The following is a 16,434-nucleotide window of genomic DNA, read 5'->3' on the forward strand; positions in this document are numbered from 1 at the left end:
CTGAAGCTACAAAATGCTTAAAAATGTTTTAACGCTGCAACGTCACGTCACCAACATCAAATGTAAATATTCCAAAAGTCTTTATTCAATAATTGCAATTATCTTTTCTTTTTTTTATCATTTATTTATCATTTTTTTATACACATTTTCTGTCCTCTGTCCTTTAATTTTAATTTTAATTTTAATTTCTATCCACATTTTCTGTCCTCAGCTCCATCAGGGGCCCTCCCGATCCGTCCTCACTCCCCGGCTGCAGCGCCTCCTGCTGGGCAGCATGGAGCCTGCAGCAGGCCGGCTGCCGCTCCAGGTGCTGGGAGAGAACGAGGCGCTGCAGCAGTTCTTCAGTGGTGAGCAGCCTCATAACGTCACCTCATCCAGTTAAGATAATCAACCGTTTAATGGACCTGATCACATAGAAAGTACTTTATAGACTTTAAATCTTGAAGCACACTGGTCCAGTTCTATTTCTGTCAAGCCTGCACAGGAAGAAACAGCTTCTTAAGGATCTTAATTGTTGTTTTTTAATGAGGCTATCCCAAGCTTCCAGGAGTCCTTCAGAAGGTGAACAAGGTTGTTGTGGTCATTGAAGTAAATCTTTGCTTCCTGAAGAGGATCCAAGACTCATTAGAGGGATTCATGTGGCATTCAGGATCTTGAAGTGGTTCCAAGGATCCTTTAGAACGTTCAAGGAGTCCTTCAGGTATTTCGTGTGGATCTCAGTGGGCTCCTTAAAAAGGTTATTTTAGTCCTTGAAGAGGGGAGTCCATGTTCCATGAGTAGAAGGAAATCTCACTGGTCCTTTGAGGGGTTCAAGTGGTCCTACTGGAGGTTTCAGGAATCCTAGAGGAGGTTCTCCTGGTCCTTAAGAAGGGCTGAGGGGTTCTAAGGAGATTCAGGTTGTCCTGGAAGTGGTTCAAGGTCATATTGGTCCTAGAGGAGGTAGTTCTTGTGGACCTTGTTGGGCCCCTTGAAAATGTTCTACTGGATCTGAAGAGGACAGTACAATGGTCAGTGCATGCTCTAATTGTCTTTGAGATGATGTTGTCGTCTCTAAATTGGTTTGAGTGGTCCTTTTAAAATGTTGAAGTGGTCTTTAATAAGGTTCCACAGATCCTGGATTAGGTTCTAGCTATCCTTGAGGAGCTCCTTTGTGTCTGTGAGATAGTTCCAGGGGTTGCCAAGGATTCCCGTGGGAAGGTACCATGGGTCCTTGAGAAGTACTTCATGGTTCTTGAGGTGGTTTATAGTGGGTGTTGAGAAAGAGGTTCCATGGGTTATTGAGAAGGTTCAAGTGAGGTTTAAGTGAGTGAAGTACTGACCTTGAAGAGGTTCTCAAGGAAGTTCTTCTGGACAAAGAGGTTCCACTGGTGCTTGAACAGATTCAAGTGTTCCTTATGGAGATTTAAGGAATTCTAGAGGAGGTTTTACTGGTCCAAGAATGTTTAAGAGGTTCTTAAGAAGACTCAAGTTGTCCTTGAAGTTGTTCCACCAGTCATGGAGGCAGAAATGTGTCTCCATGTTGTCCTTAAGGTAGTGGTCTTTGAGGAAAAGGTGTCAGAGGTTTGTAGGGAGGTTTAGTTCCTTGAGGAAGTTATAATTGTCTGGGTTATGGTAAGGGTTCATGTCTGTAAAACGTGTAATTTAAAGAACACATTTAGACACTTTTATGCTAAAATTGATCCGTGTGTGTGCAGGTCAGGATGTGAGTGGTGTGTTGGACAGCTCTGTCGCCGTGGATACGAGCATCCTGGAGCGGTACCTCAGCAATGACATGGACCCCAACAGCTTGTAAGATTTTTTTGTTTTTATAATTTTTTTATCCTCAGCAAAGCTCCTACAAAGTCCTTTACACATGTAGTTATTTATGTTTGATGTTATTATGTTTTACTTAAGAACATAGTTTATACTAAAACTAGAAGAGGTATTAGGAGTAACGGTAGTAGGAACAGGAAACCAACGTCTTCATTCCTAGACACACATGCTGTTATATCACACACACACAAACAGCCTTGACCTCGTTGGTTATCAGCTGATGGACGGTTGTAAATAAAGAAAGCTGTTTGCAGAAAGAGGAGATTTCATTAGAACTACATAAGATGAAAAATGAAGCTTTCTATGGAATTAGAACTGAGAAAACAATTGAAAGAAATACTATATTCTGTCTGCAAGCTTCCAGCTGACGAATTCTTGGGTCACCAGATTCTCCACACTGTTGATGTGTTAGCATTTTCTTTTATTTGTTATTTATGTGTTTGTTTATGTTTCCCAGCATGCTCCCTGAGTCTCCTCCTGACTCGAGCTCGGAGGCCTGTTCACCTGCACAGATACCAGGTACTGTTCACAGCTGCAGGACAAGTTTAATAAAATAACATTGTCTTTTTATCGATTTTAGGTCAGCACTGTCAACATGGTTTATACATTTCAGCTCAAATCCACATAAAAAAGTTTGCTAAAGTTGAACTCTACACGAAAAGCTTCTCGAAGATTAACTTTACGTCTCTATGAACATCTCTATGAACATCTCTACAGATGGCAGCCTCTCCTTTGAAATTTATTGATTTCTGTCCAAAATTCTGCTTTAAATGCTGGTCTGATTATGCCTTTGTTTTGAATTGGTTTTGACTAAAGAAATTAACACAATCTACTTCCCTGATTGGCAGACTTGCACTATGAGGCGTCCTATTTGTCCAACCAGCAGACCATCCCGCCAACACAACGGCCCGCGCCCTCGTCGTCCTGTCGCTTTAAGAACCGAGGCCCCGTCCCCGCCCACCATGAGCTGCTCACCCACGATCAGCTCCACACTTTGGGCCTCACAAACACTTACATTAGGTCTGGGACCTCACCTGCTCCGCTGCACCCCCACACACCACTCACCTGAACACACACACTACTTGAGTCCGGAGAGCTGCCCTCAGGTTTACACTCCTCCCACACCTCCTTCCCCACCAATGCCTCCCTCCAACGGCTACGTCACGCCCAGCGCCGGTCCGGGCCTGGTCCCAAGTTTAGCCACGCCCCCTTCAGCCTACCTGCTGGGCTCCACCTCATCGCTGCACACCTGGTAAGCAAACCTCCAGCACTGTCTGTTTTGTGGCTTTCAGTCATTACTATTATTACACTTTGTCATTTTTATATTCTGCAAGTTTCTGTTCTGGTTTCTAAACTACAGCTGGTGATAACAGGCAGGAAATTGTAACATTTGAGTGGCTGAAGAAATATGTCATAAAAAAAGGAACTCGACACTGATAGTAGTAGTCTAGGTTCCTCTAAAAAGGCAACCTAAAGATGAGGAGCCTCAACATTGAAGCTTCTAGATCTAGACTCTAGCTACTGACCAAGGAACCTCAAGTAATGGTCCAGTTCATAATGGGACAAGAGTTCACATATGTATTTTGGACGTCGCCTACAACGTCACATTTTTAATCAATTTTGCAGTAAACTGGTCGCAAGTGTAGGGAGGCTAAAATAAGTGGATTGCACTCTTGCATGAACAGGAATACATGAAATTATAGTTGTCGAAATGGGAATAAAAGACTGCCGCTGTCACCAGGTGTCATGAAAACATACAAAGTGGTGTCATCAGCATACAGATGTAATCACATTTGCAGATAATATAGAGTGGAAGTATGTAAACAGAAAACAGTAGTGGAACCAAACATGTGCATTGTGGCACCATGATATCCAACTTATCTTGTTTGGTCAATTATCACATTTCATGTCATGACAGTCATCATATTCATATTTGTACCTGACACAATGAGGTAAAAACTGGCTTTCAGATTCCCTCACATTAAACTGTTTTGATAAACACTATTGTGACTCAGTCACTCAGTGATTGGTTGTTTGTTCTGAGTTCAGTCTCATCCTGCTTCAGCTCCCCAGAGAATAAAAAGAGGAGGAGATCTGAGTCTGAGGAACCGTCGGCAGAAATGGAAGCCACCTGCAGTGAAGGTGACGGGACTCAAGGTGGCAGTGTAGGGAACGGCATCAGCATTTTTGGATCCTACCAGCTTCTAACATGGGAACACTACAGGCTGGAACATTGGATCACCTCGTACGACGGCAGCTATCAGACAATGTGAGTATTGAAACACTAAACACTGAATCACTAAACACTGAATCAGTGGTTTTAATTTAAAATCGTACACCAAGCAGCTGCACAAAGGAGCAGGAATGACTCCTTCTTCTTCTGTGCTTCCAGGTCTCCTCCTGCCTACCACGTCGACACGGATAAAGGCTTCAACTACTCCACAGCTGACGAGGCCTTCGTCTGCCAGAAGAAGAACCACTTCCAGGTCACCGTTCACATCGGCGTTGCTGCAGAACCAAAATACATCAGAATGCCTAGCGGGCCGCAGCAGGTTGACCACTTCCAGATAAAAGTTTTCGGGGTCAAGGTTCGTAAAAAGAGACTAGCAAAATATAAAAAAAGTGTGTGTTTATGATTTAAGATAATATATGCTAATCTCACAATTCAGTTTGCTTTCATGCTTTGATGAAAGACGTAAGAAAACATCCAGGACTTCACCTTAAAAACAGCACATTCAGTACAATTCCCAAAAGGAAGATCCATATCAGTTTCAGTTTTGGTTCCATTGCAGAAATTGGTCCGGAAAATATTAAGAACAGTTTAGCACAAACACTGAAAGCAGCGGGACTTTGCTAGCCTAGCAGCAGAGAGCATTAGACTTACTTGCAGATCAACAGTGTTGTTGTAAGTCCCAACTCTACCATTAACAAAACCCAACTGGTTCTGAGATGAACTGGGTACTATGCAGCGTTCCATTTCTTGACAAACCCATCAACGCCTACAAGATGTTTTTCTGAAAATGTCGGACTGACTCCGCCTGGGGGTATTCAGTATTTACTCTGTTTGATACCTGTTTGTCTCGCTCCTCACAGCTGGAATCTCCGAGCCACCAGGTGACCATTGAGCAATCTCAGCCCGACCGCAGCAAGAAGCCATTCAACCCAGTCAGGTAGATTACGGATGTAGCATTCCTTCATGCACCAGTAGTTCAAATATAATCCAGTTTAATAAAGTTTAGGACTGACATTTGTCAGGTCAGTCCAGGTGTCAACCTCCGATTCAGTGAAGCGGATGCGGAAGTGTTTTTAAACTTGCATTCTCTCTACTGTCCACCAGGGGGCGACTCCTCTGGTTGTATAGAAGTCTATGAGAAAATGACTCTACTTCTCTCTTGATTTATTCCCTCAGTAAACATTGTAAACATGAGTTTATGGTCTCAATCTCTAGTTTCAAGTCTTCTTCAATACAGCATGATGTTCATTTAGTAAATTATGGTCTGTTTAGAGTCAAATAGACCATAAAGCAGGGGATGCTTTAGGGCGGGGCTACACACTGATTGACAGGTCGACACTAGAGATGAATGAGCTCTTTCTCACTGCACTCAAAAGCATACGTTTATCACAGTCGTATCTTGAAATTTGAATTGTTCACCAGTAGCTTTTGTTTTAAGTGTTAAAGATTTAAATATTTTACAATAAACTTTTTTTCACTAGGGTCAGTCTGCCCAGCGGCAAAATCACCAAGGTAACGCTCGGACGGCTGCACTTCAGCGAGACGACGTCCAACAACATGAGGAAGAAAGGAAAACCCAACCCTGACCAGAGGTGAGTGAGTGACTTTATGAATGAACGAATGAACAGGCAGAGCTACATGCTCACTGCGTGTGATGTTTGTAGATATTTTCAGATGGTGGTTGGTCTGTACGCTGCCGTGAAAGGAGACGAGACGTTCCTCCTCACAGCTTTGGTGTCGGAGAGAATCATCGTCAGGGTAACAACACCGACTACGAAACCAATGAACTATAAACTACAAAATCATCTGCTTCTGATTTATAAAACTGTAGCCCCTCCCCTCCGCAGGCCTCTAACCCGGGTCAGTTCGAGATGGACGGGGACGCCCTGTGGCAGCGCGGGGCGGTGCAGGACGCCGTGGTCTGTCAGGGCCGCGTGGGCATCAACACCGACTCCCCCGATGAGGCGTTGGTCGTCTGCGGCAACGCCAAGGTGATGGGCGCCGTCATGCAGCCGTCCGACCGCCGCGCCAAGGAAAACATACAGGAGGTAAGATGGCGTCATATCACTGAAACCAACAATATGTCACAAAAGACAGAGTTTGGTGACGTCGTAAAGTAATAATCAGGGGAAACCTTTTCCAATAATTAAAGTACACAATTCAACAAATATATATAACATAGGTCTGGTTGTTTTGAGACATTTTAATGCAGAAAAGTTAGATATTACACCTTTTCAAAGGAACAGTGTGTGTGATTTAGTGACATCTAGTGGTAAAGTTGCAAATTGCATCCAGCTGAATATCCTTTCTTTTTCCAAACGAGAAACTACGGTGGCCTTCAGGGAAGTAAAAATGTGAAAGTCTCTCTCTAGAGTCAGTGTTTGGTTTGTCCGTTCTGGGCTACTGTAGAAACATGGCGGTGTTACTTTTACTTGAATATTATTTGTGTGTTTCAATCTCATATTACCTAATTGAGTTGCAAATTCATTTCTTTTGCAAATCAACTGAAACTTGAGACTATTTTAAAGACACAAAATGGTATAACTTCATGCTTTGGTGCCCTCTAGTGGAAGTTATTTTACAACTCAAACTCTATTTTCGTAGTTTTCTGATTCTGCTTTTAACCGTCAAACCCTTAAAAAATGTGCTCGTGTGTGTTTGTTTTCCAGGTGGACTCTGAGCAGCAGCTGAAGAGAATCACTCAGATGAGAATAGTTGAGTTTGATTATAAACCAGAGTTTGCCTCCACCATGGGGATAGACCACACCCACCAGACAGGTGACCAGACGCGCTATTTAAACTTTATATAAATATTGAAACTGTTATTTATTCATTGTACCAGGTGAGTGATTATTTTTAAATGAAACGTGATGTTTCAGGTATAATCGCTCAGGAGGTGAAGGAGCTGCTGCCGTCGGCGGTGACGGAGGTCGGAGACGTTTCCTGTTCGGACGGAGAGAAGATTCATAACTTCCTCATGGTGGACAAAGTAAACTCCTCCTCTTCCTCTTCTTCTTCTTCCTGCCTCCTCCCTCTGATGTGTTTGTCTCTGTTGGTATTCGGAAAAGGATAATTTAAATAATATCAAAACTGTTTGCCAGAGACGTGAAGATCTTATGTTTTTTAATATCTATTACTTCTTTGCATCAATTCATTTTTTAGTCTATAAAATATCAGAAATGATTAAAAAAAGAAAATGGTGTCTTCAAATGTCCATCAGTCCAAAACCAAAATATATTTAATGTACAACGACATGAAACAGAGAAAATCAGCAGCTGGAAACAGAAGATGTTTGATAAATGACTTTCATTATAAAAAGTGTTGCCCATTAATTTTCCGCCCACCAACCAATAATTTAACCGACTAGTTATTTGTATATTTTCTTGGTTTAAAATCTAATTATTTTGGCACTTTTGGTACATATTATCAGATAAAAGGCTATTGGCTAAAGATACAAGTTTACTCCTAAACAACTACAGCTCCCATGAGCCTTAGCAACAAGCATGCTACCAAACCTAATGGGATTTTAAATTGAATATGAAGAAACATCAGAATCTCACTGGAAACAGAAATAATATTGTTCTTTGTAGTTGACAAAGAATTTGTGTAGAAACTGTATTTCCTCTGATTCTTTCCTCTTCATCATAATCTTCCTCTCCCCCCTCCTCCTCCTCCTCCTCCTCCTCCTCCTCCTCCTCGTCCTCCTCCTCCTCGTCCTCCAGGAGCAGATCTTCATGGAGAACGTCGGGGCGGTGCAGCAGCTGTCCAAGCTCACCGACAACCTGGAGACTCGGATCAACGAGCTGGAGGTCTGGAACCGCCGACTGGCAAAGCTGAAGAGTCTGACAGGCAGCCTGCGCTCCAGCGGGTACATTCATCCATTCATCCATTCATCTGTTCATCTGTTCATCCATTCATCCATTCATCCATTCATCCATTCATCTGTTCATCCATTCATCTGTTCATCCATTCATCCATTCATCCATTCATCCATTCATCCATTCATCTGTTCATCCGTTCATCTGTTCATCCATTCATTCATCTGTTCATCCATTCATCTGTTCATCCATTCTTATTCATTCATTTATTCATCCATTCATTCATTTTATTCATTTATTAATTTACTCATTTATTCATTTATTCATTTATTCATTTATTCATGTTATAGTGGATAAAAAGTCAAAAGGACCCTATTGAGCTTTAGTTTGTGGTCATGTTGAGAAAATGATGGATACCTTGGCTTATTAAGCAAACTGCAAAAAAACATCCAGCTGAAAAAAACAACAGTAATAAAAATAAAAATAAAAGATATTTAAATAAATGAATAAAGAAAGAAAGAAAAAGAAAAAGAAAAATGAGACCTAAAATAAAATTTTAAAACAAAGTTAAAAAAATGATATTAATAAAGATAATTATAAATGCCTTTCATTTGTTTAACACAACGAACACAAAGAAAACCAGAAAAAGAGTTCATTACCAATGTTAACAGCATTTAGCTGGCTATAGCTAGGAAGGATGGCTAGTCCGAATAATGAGTTGATGTCAGAAATATTATTATATAAAAAATAGTTGGGGCCAAAATAATTCAGTAACTGTGAAACATTTTCACTTGTTTCCCTCCATTATAACTCCACCTATTACTTTATAAATCTTCAGACATTCTCTTCTTTATTTTAGTTAATTAAAAATACAATAAATGAAAAGAACAATGTAGCATTAGTTTGACTGCTGAACGGGATTTAATTACAAAAGAACAGCTAGCTTTATAATTAATGTCCTCGTATATAAAACAAATCAATCAAGTGCCAATAATTAGCTTAACATGATATGTTTTTCTCAGTAACTGTAAAATAAAGGCAAAACTCCATATAGTCTGTTTGTGAGTGCAGTTCAGGTTGGAACAGTACTGATTAAGTGTGTGTGTGTGTGTGTGTGTGTGTGTGTGTGTGTGTGTGTGTGTGTGTGTGTGTGTGTGTGTGTGTGTGTGTGTGTGTGTGTGTGTGTGTGTGTGTGTGTGTGTGTGTGTGTGTGTGTGTGTGTGTGTGTGTGTGTGTGTGTGTTACATAACAGCAGCATCCCTGTGTTATCAGTTCATCACAGTTCAAGGCCGACTGAGTCTCTGAAGGCTACTGAGAAGGTGGAGCTGCAGCCGTAAAAGACTTTAAGGAATTCACTTTAGCTAAAAGAAAAAAAGTCATGAAGCCTCAAAAACTGGTCATTTACTGTGCTGTGGTTCTGCCCATTGTCTGTTTCTTGTTGAAAGGCATTGTGGGAAATGTATACATGACTAACTGAGTCATAATTCCAGGAGGAAGGTTGGTAGAAAATACAGTAGGATAACAGCTGAACTGTGCTCAAGGGCACTGACTGAGATTAATGGAGTGTTGACCTTATTAGTGATTATAAAACTGTTTCTAAAGTTACAATCTCAAAGGTCCCTGTTTTGTTGTCTTTGGCGGCACCTGTGGTGATAAGCGGTAATTGCAGAAGTGTTTTTGGTTCCCAGAGATTAAAACAGAGTCCGGAGTCCTGGAAATGTAGCTACAGACACCAAGTGTGTAATAGTGCAAATGCAACTATGACTCAATCCAGTCCAGTCATCATGGAAAATGTTGACTTTGTACATTTCTGCAAAACACGGATACGTTGAATGTGTATATTAAAAAGAAAATGTGTAATGTGTCACCAAAATGAAATGTTATCTATTTATGCTAGTTATGCTCCTAAGTAACGTTACCTATGAAAGTCCACTTGGGTCTTAACTAGGGTAGTTTTGTTACAATGTATGTTGTTAAGTCACGATGTTAGGTCACGATGTTAGGTCACGATGTTGAGTCACGATGTTAGGTCACGATGTTGAGTCACGATGTTACGTCATGATGTTGAGTCACGATGTTAGTCACGATGTTCATGATGTTAGTCACGATTGTTGTTGATGTTCACGATGTTGCGTCACGATGTCGCGTCACGATGTGATGTTCGCGTCACGTCATGATGTTGGTCATGATGATGCGTCACGATGTCGCATGATGTTCACGATGTCGCGTCACGATGTCGCGTCACGATGTTACGGCGATGTACGTCCACGATGTCGCGTCACGATGTCACGATGTTACGTCACGATGTTACGTCATGATGCGTCACGATGTCGAGTCACAATGTCGATGTCACGATGTTATGTCACGATGTTACGTCACGATGTTACATTTTTACGTAACGATGTGACGTTGCGTTACAACGTGATTACGGTGTTATGTAGCATTACAATGTTGTGACGTAACATCGTTTAACAACATTAACAACGTGACATTGTGACAAGGCTAATATGAAACATTTTTAAGAAACATATTTTTTGATCAAAAATGACGACATTTAACGTAACCCTTAGTAAGCAGAAAAGTGCAATGCATTGTAAACATTTTCTCGCAACTGAGTTGCTCAATCAATACAGCGTTACCTCATTCGGTGATAGATAGTGACTTAAAAGACATTTATATAAATGAAAACTTGAAAGTGTGGACATGATGGATTGTAAACTGGGTTCATCTGTGATTTCAGAATAAAAGCTTGTCTTCTTGTGTTTTTCTCCAACAGGAAAGGCAGGAAACACAGCAGTGTGTCGATGACGACGAGTCATGACACTAAGACTGGGAACGCTCAGAAACAAAGCTGGAGTCAGAAATACAGCCACTGTCTGCACCGCAAAGTCCTCAAGGTCAGCATCTTCGCCCTGCTGGCCACCATGGCTTTCTGGTGAGGCATGCTGTCACTTCCTGTTTTTACTACATCGAAATAATAAATACAATTGTGAAAGATAAATATAAATTTAACACAATTATGCTTTGTGTGTTTGTGTGCAGTGTCATCTTCATCACCGCTCTGTACTTAATGAATTTGAGGGACGAAGACATTGACGAAAGCAGGTAAAAGAACAATGAACTAAAAGCACTCTAACCACATACAGTCCCAAAACAACACCAACGCAACCACCGAGCAACAAATGACAGTCGCATGGCAACCACCTGGTGACACCCTGGTAGTTTCTTAGCAACCACATGGTAACACAACTTTAAACCATTGTTCCATTCTGTAAATTTAAACGTATGCGTTTTATCCTGAGAGTCATTGCCTCGACATCTTTATGGGGTTTTCATAATTAACAATAACAATGCAGCTTTATTACAACATGGTTTTTGTGTTCTGTGTGGTGTTGTTTGTTTTTGCTGATTGTTTTTGTCTTCTAGTAACGGCAGTGCGGTTCCTGTACAGCCCACCGCCTGGAGCAGCACAGGTACACCACAACTCCACAACGCTGACTGTGTTTACCTTCACTAAACAGAGAATACAGTCTGAATAATCATTATTTAGTATCATGTTCAGGTAGATAATCAGGTAACCCAGAGTCCAAAGTGATGTCAGCTTATGTAATGATGTCCATTGATAAGTGAACGAGTTGATTCATTCATTCAGACATTCTCATACTGACATCTTTTTGCAGCACTTTTGCAGAATTGTCGTATTTCAGAAGAAAATTAAAGGCACCAGAGTCATTTAAATGTTTTTCACAAGATCCAATTCCTCAAATATATTGGCAGCAATGCTAACTTGAAAAATATGCCAATAGAATGGTTGAAACAGCTCATTTATATAACGTTAACTCCCACTTCTCTCTACCAGTCCCACCCACCACTCCACCGGGCCCCTGGCCTCCAGACGTGGACTTCTGTGACCTGCTGTACTGTGAACGGGTGTACTGCTGTGAACCACCTGCAGGGGGCAGCACTGACTCCAACATCACCGCCACCGAAGAAACATCTAGTCTGACAGGTAACAGCTTCCTTTGTACATTATATAAACATCAGTGCAGGCAAAATGAATGAAAAAGGTTAAGAAAATAAACAAATATATGCATCCATAATGTAAAGTCATGCTTCAAATACATTCACTCTGCTTCTAAACCGCTGTGTGGACAACATTGTCCGTCAGTTTACTTGTAGCTGGAAAAGTTGGAAAGGTCAAATGAGAATGTGTTTTTGTGTTTTTGTGTTTTTGTGTTTTTTGTTCTACAGAAAGAAGAAAAGAAAAACTTTATAATGAACTGAAAAAGGCCAGAGACTGTGAGTGTTCTCTCAAACATATAAACAGACACATGAAGACGCTTTCGGAGAATTTGATTGGATGTTAGGAGACGGACAGTAACAGACAACGCTACATATATCCATACATATCTGTGTATATATATATATATATATATATATATACTTTCTTCTTTCTGTCCTCGCTCAAATAAAGAAGTAATTCACAATATGCTGTTAACAATATGTATCTCAATAATTATCTTCATCAGGGACGAACACCACCATCCATGCTTTCATGATCAAAGAGAACCAGCAGGTGATTGACAGTAAATACTGCCTGAGAGACGAATGTGGGTAAGTGAAGTAAACACACCAAAAACACACCATAATTACTGTATTATCTGTGTGCTACACATGGTCAGAGCCTTAAAGCTAATAGCTACAATTATAGCAATACTAATACAGAGCCAATAAGGATTAATGATTAATCAATGATTTGTGATGAAGCGCAAGGTTTTAATCCTGTCCTAGAAACTGGCTCATAAACTTTCATATGCAGTGGTATTTGTATTATTTAAATGAGTAAAAGCAGCAATACTCTTCTGTAAAAATACTCCATTGTAAGTAAAATATTTGAAAATGTGACTATATAAAGTATACAACACTTTATTGTCCTGTTCTCATTAACTTCCTGTAATTTCCTAGAAAATAACTGACTGGAAATAAACCTGAAGGGAAACATTTTGTAATTTGGTTCCAATTATACGGAAAAAAATAACATTTTGTTCAATTGGTACTCTTGCAAATAATGAATTCCAATGAATTACTAGTATAACCCTGATAGTCTTAAAAACAGTCAACATTTAAGTTTTCCTTTCATGAAAATTGATCTTTAAATCAATCAATCTAAACCTCCAAACACAAATAACTGCTCCTGTCTTTGTTTACTTTCCCGATAATTTACATAGATGCTTCTAGGAATGTCCTATATACTGTAGGTCTTGGGACTTTTCTTGTTTGTTTTAAACTGCAGCCAGAAATGTCTAATTATTAACTTATATTAGTCAACATGTGAATTTCTTGGCTTTCATTTATTTTACCTTTTGAATATGGGGCTTAGTTTTCCCCTCAGTTAGTAAATAACAACTTGTTTGAATGTGAGCTGATTGGTTTTCACTGTGTTTCCTTCAGGCCGGGCAGATACACCTTCAGAGTTCCCATCAGCCAGTTTGTTCCAGTCAACATGAGAGTCACGCTGCTCATGAAGTAAGTGCTGACCGACTGTAAAAACTGTGTTTTGACATATATTATATACATATATATATATTTGTAATGTTTGTTTTTATCTCTGTGTAGCTCCACAGAGCTGCTGGTGGTTCACCTGTGCAGCCTCGATGAGTCGGCCACCTGCTCTACTCTGCTGGATATCAACACTGTCATTAGGAGCGGATATTCAACAAACACACAGGTAAATGTCATTGATCAACGTGACCTGTTGATTGGTTGATTACATTCTGAGCTATCACAGCTCAACTAATACATCTTATTTTGTCAGTTTATACGCTGTTTCTGGATAATACTGACGTGGTTCAAAGTAAAGGAGCATGTTTGTCTGAAGTGAGGAGGAAAAAGCACGAGAAGCCGCAAAAGTCTTAGAATTAAAAAAAAGAACGTAAAACACGTTTAAGTAGTTAAAATTAGCTCCATCTTTACAAAATTAAAACACTGCTTATGTAAATGCATCAACAAAAATATTCCCATAATATATATATAAAATATATACAACACTGAGTGGAATCATTTTGCAGACTCTTACTTCTGATACTACAGAGGTTTGGTGCGGATACTAGATTTTGAATGCAATACTTTTAATTGCAAGGGACTAGTTTTATACTTATTTCATTTGGGTTAAATATCTCAATATTTCTACAACCACTGCTCAGTTTTTATTTAGTACATCGGCAAACATTGAACTGATTTAAAATGACTTAAAGTTGTAAAGCTCTTAACTTTTCTGGGAGTTTGTTCCACATATGTGGAGCATAAAAACTGAATGCTATGTTCTCCAGGTTTACTTTGCATTTGGGAAGTTTAAGACAAACAATGATGCATTTGGGACGTATTTTTTAGTTTTTAAATGGAAAAAAAGGCAATTTTAATCACAATCTATAAAAACATTCTAACAGACGGATTTAAGAACATCCATCAAAACAAGGTTTCAGTGCATACTTTGTGTTTTATGAACAATGAAAGGAAAATTGCTTTCTGTAAAAATAGAGGCAAACTGCACCTCATTGCTTGACTGTGTTGAAAACTAGACATCGACGTGTTTGGATCAACTTCTGTGTGTCTTTGTTGGCTTGAGGGTCACTGAGGTTCCAGTCCAATAACTCAGTTACCATTACAGTAAATAATGCAGTGTGTGTGGGGTAAACACTGATGAATAGTGGATGTGTTGCAGGGTTTCCCTCACATCAAGACAACGACATGCTAATCACAGCTACGCTCACTTTAATCCATGGACACCAAACACACAGCGACACGTGTTAGCTCAACATACAACATGCTTTACCTTCTGCACGGCACCAGACCATCAATCCAAACAATAATATTCAGATGGTTTTAAAATGAAAGTAATCTTTAGTGTATGTCTACTTTGTTTTATAACATTCCTTAAGAATTTGCTCTGAATGAAATGGTGTTTTAAATCCAAAGAGGACTTGAATGTGATGATTTGTATTAAACGTATCTGTTGTTGGATGAGCGTAGAGCTGACTGTGTATCTGTGTGTCTCTGCAGGGGGAACATGAATGGCCTCTTCATGTCGCTCGTCTTCATAACAGCTCGTATCACTTTCGCTCCACAGTGGCTGTAAGAGATTTGATTGTGTTTCCTGTCCTCTGCCTTCATTATCACAAGACCCGTGTTTGTATTATTATTAAACTCTCTAGAGCACCAAATGTCCACCGCTGAAAATAGTCCCCAACTAATGCTATACACTATTCTCTTGTTGCTTTTATTTATTTTTTAAACTACAGTGACCTCTTTTAATAATGAAATGATGAATGTATGTTGTCTTCAGTAGGAACAAATCTATGCATTTGTAAACAAATGTACCTTTCCTACTTTAACCTACGACAGATTGGTCACTTTTACTTTTAATAACATTACTATACAAAATAGATATTTCTACAGCCTTTATTTTGTGGTATTTAGTATGTTAATATAAGTAATAATAAGCTTGTACATGTCTCCCCTCTCAGGGTCAAGCAGACTGCAGTACCGACCGTAACTACGCGGGGGCGCTCTTCACCGACTACCACTTCCACTTCTTTAGACGCTGCACAGACTCACGGACACACATTTAAAGACAAATAACTAAATAATATTAATATATTAAATGCAATTATATTAAATATTTGCTGTTCGCACAAAAGAAGACAATCGGACTTCATTAAGTCATTTCTTTAGCTTTTACGTGTTTTTAAAGCTGCAAATTCATTTTTATTGTGATACTCGTCACTTTTGCTGATAGATTGTTCTGCGTAATTGCCACAGTAGACGAGTTACAGTGGAGTTTAACCGTATTCAGGCCAGTAAAAACAGAAAAGGGAAATATGAGTACAGTATACAGTCGACCTATGCAAACTGTGACGAGGCATTGCTCAGTTCGAAAAGTGCCTGGAAGGAATTAGTTTGCTGTTTTTGTGTTTTAGTTATTCTTATTGATAAAGTGTATTTACTGTGAAGTACTGATCTCTTTCCAATGGAACGGGATTTTCATCCTGTGTGGAAGAAATTTGGGATTAGTTTCAAAATCCCAAGCAAAACGTTGAATATTTTAGCAAGAATTCAGAAAAAAAAAAGCCTAAATGTTGATATCAGAAATTGTGTTGTGTTTACTTCAACTCTTATTTGTAATTTAGTCTTAAACAACAAAACCTTAAGAAAGATTTTCTTCAAAATTTAGGAATTGAAGAACATTTTACGATGGTCAAAAAGCAGTAATTACAAGATGTAAAACGTACATATTAAAAGTAAAACAAAATGTAAAACTGATCACTAATTAAAGAACTAATCTTTATTATGAGATGAACTGAACGTGACTGAATCCTGAATGCTCTACATTATGTGAAATGAAAACTAATAAACAGAGAGGTATCTTTAAAATTTCTCATTGCATCTATCTTGACAAAACATTCTAGAGAGTGTCATCTGTTATTGAGAGCTTGTCATATTGACCATATTTTAAACCTGATTCTAACCTCAACCCTGAAGTGTGAATCCCAAAGTGAACACTCCAAACTTGCG

The 16,434-nt window shown here is 39.4% G+C and overlaps 1 protein-coding gene across 1 annotated transcript; it reads left to right on the plus strand.

The window, feature by feature from the left end:
• The first annotated feature begins 274 nt into the window (after positions 1-274).
• Positions 275-15,966, plus strand: LOC129112697 (myelin regulatory factor-like protein). The gene is given in 24 exon segments (XM_054624905.1): positions 275-347; positions 1,695-1,788; positions 2,270-2,331; positions 2,661-2,865; positions 2,867-3,064; positions 3,878-4,081; positions 4,205-4,400; positions 4,906-4,982; positions 5,527-5,637; positions 5,710-5,803; positions 5,893-6,093; positions 6,715-6,823; positions 6,925-7,034; positions 7,768-7,913; positions 10,640-10,798; positions 10,906-10,968; positions 11,290-11,336; positions 11,723-11,872; positions 12,115-12,162; positions 12,393-12,477; positions 13,315-13,389; positions 13,480-13,591; positions 14,923-14,994; positions 15,387-15,966. Coding segments are annotated over 24 exon segments (2,796 nt in total). The 3' UTR covers positions 15,492-15,966.
• Positions 15,967-16,434: the final 468 nt, after the last annotated feature.

The sequence above is a fragment of the Anoplopoma fimbria genome, chromosome 23, assembly GCF_027596085.1.
Source record: "Anoplopoma fimbria isolate UVic2021 breed Golden Eagle Sablefish chromosome 23, Afim_UVic_2022, whole genome shotgun sequence".
Taxonomy (NCBI): domain Eukaryota; kingdom Metazoa; phylum Chordata; class Actinopteri; order Perciformes; family Anoplopomatidae; genus Anoplopoma; species Anoplopoma fimbria.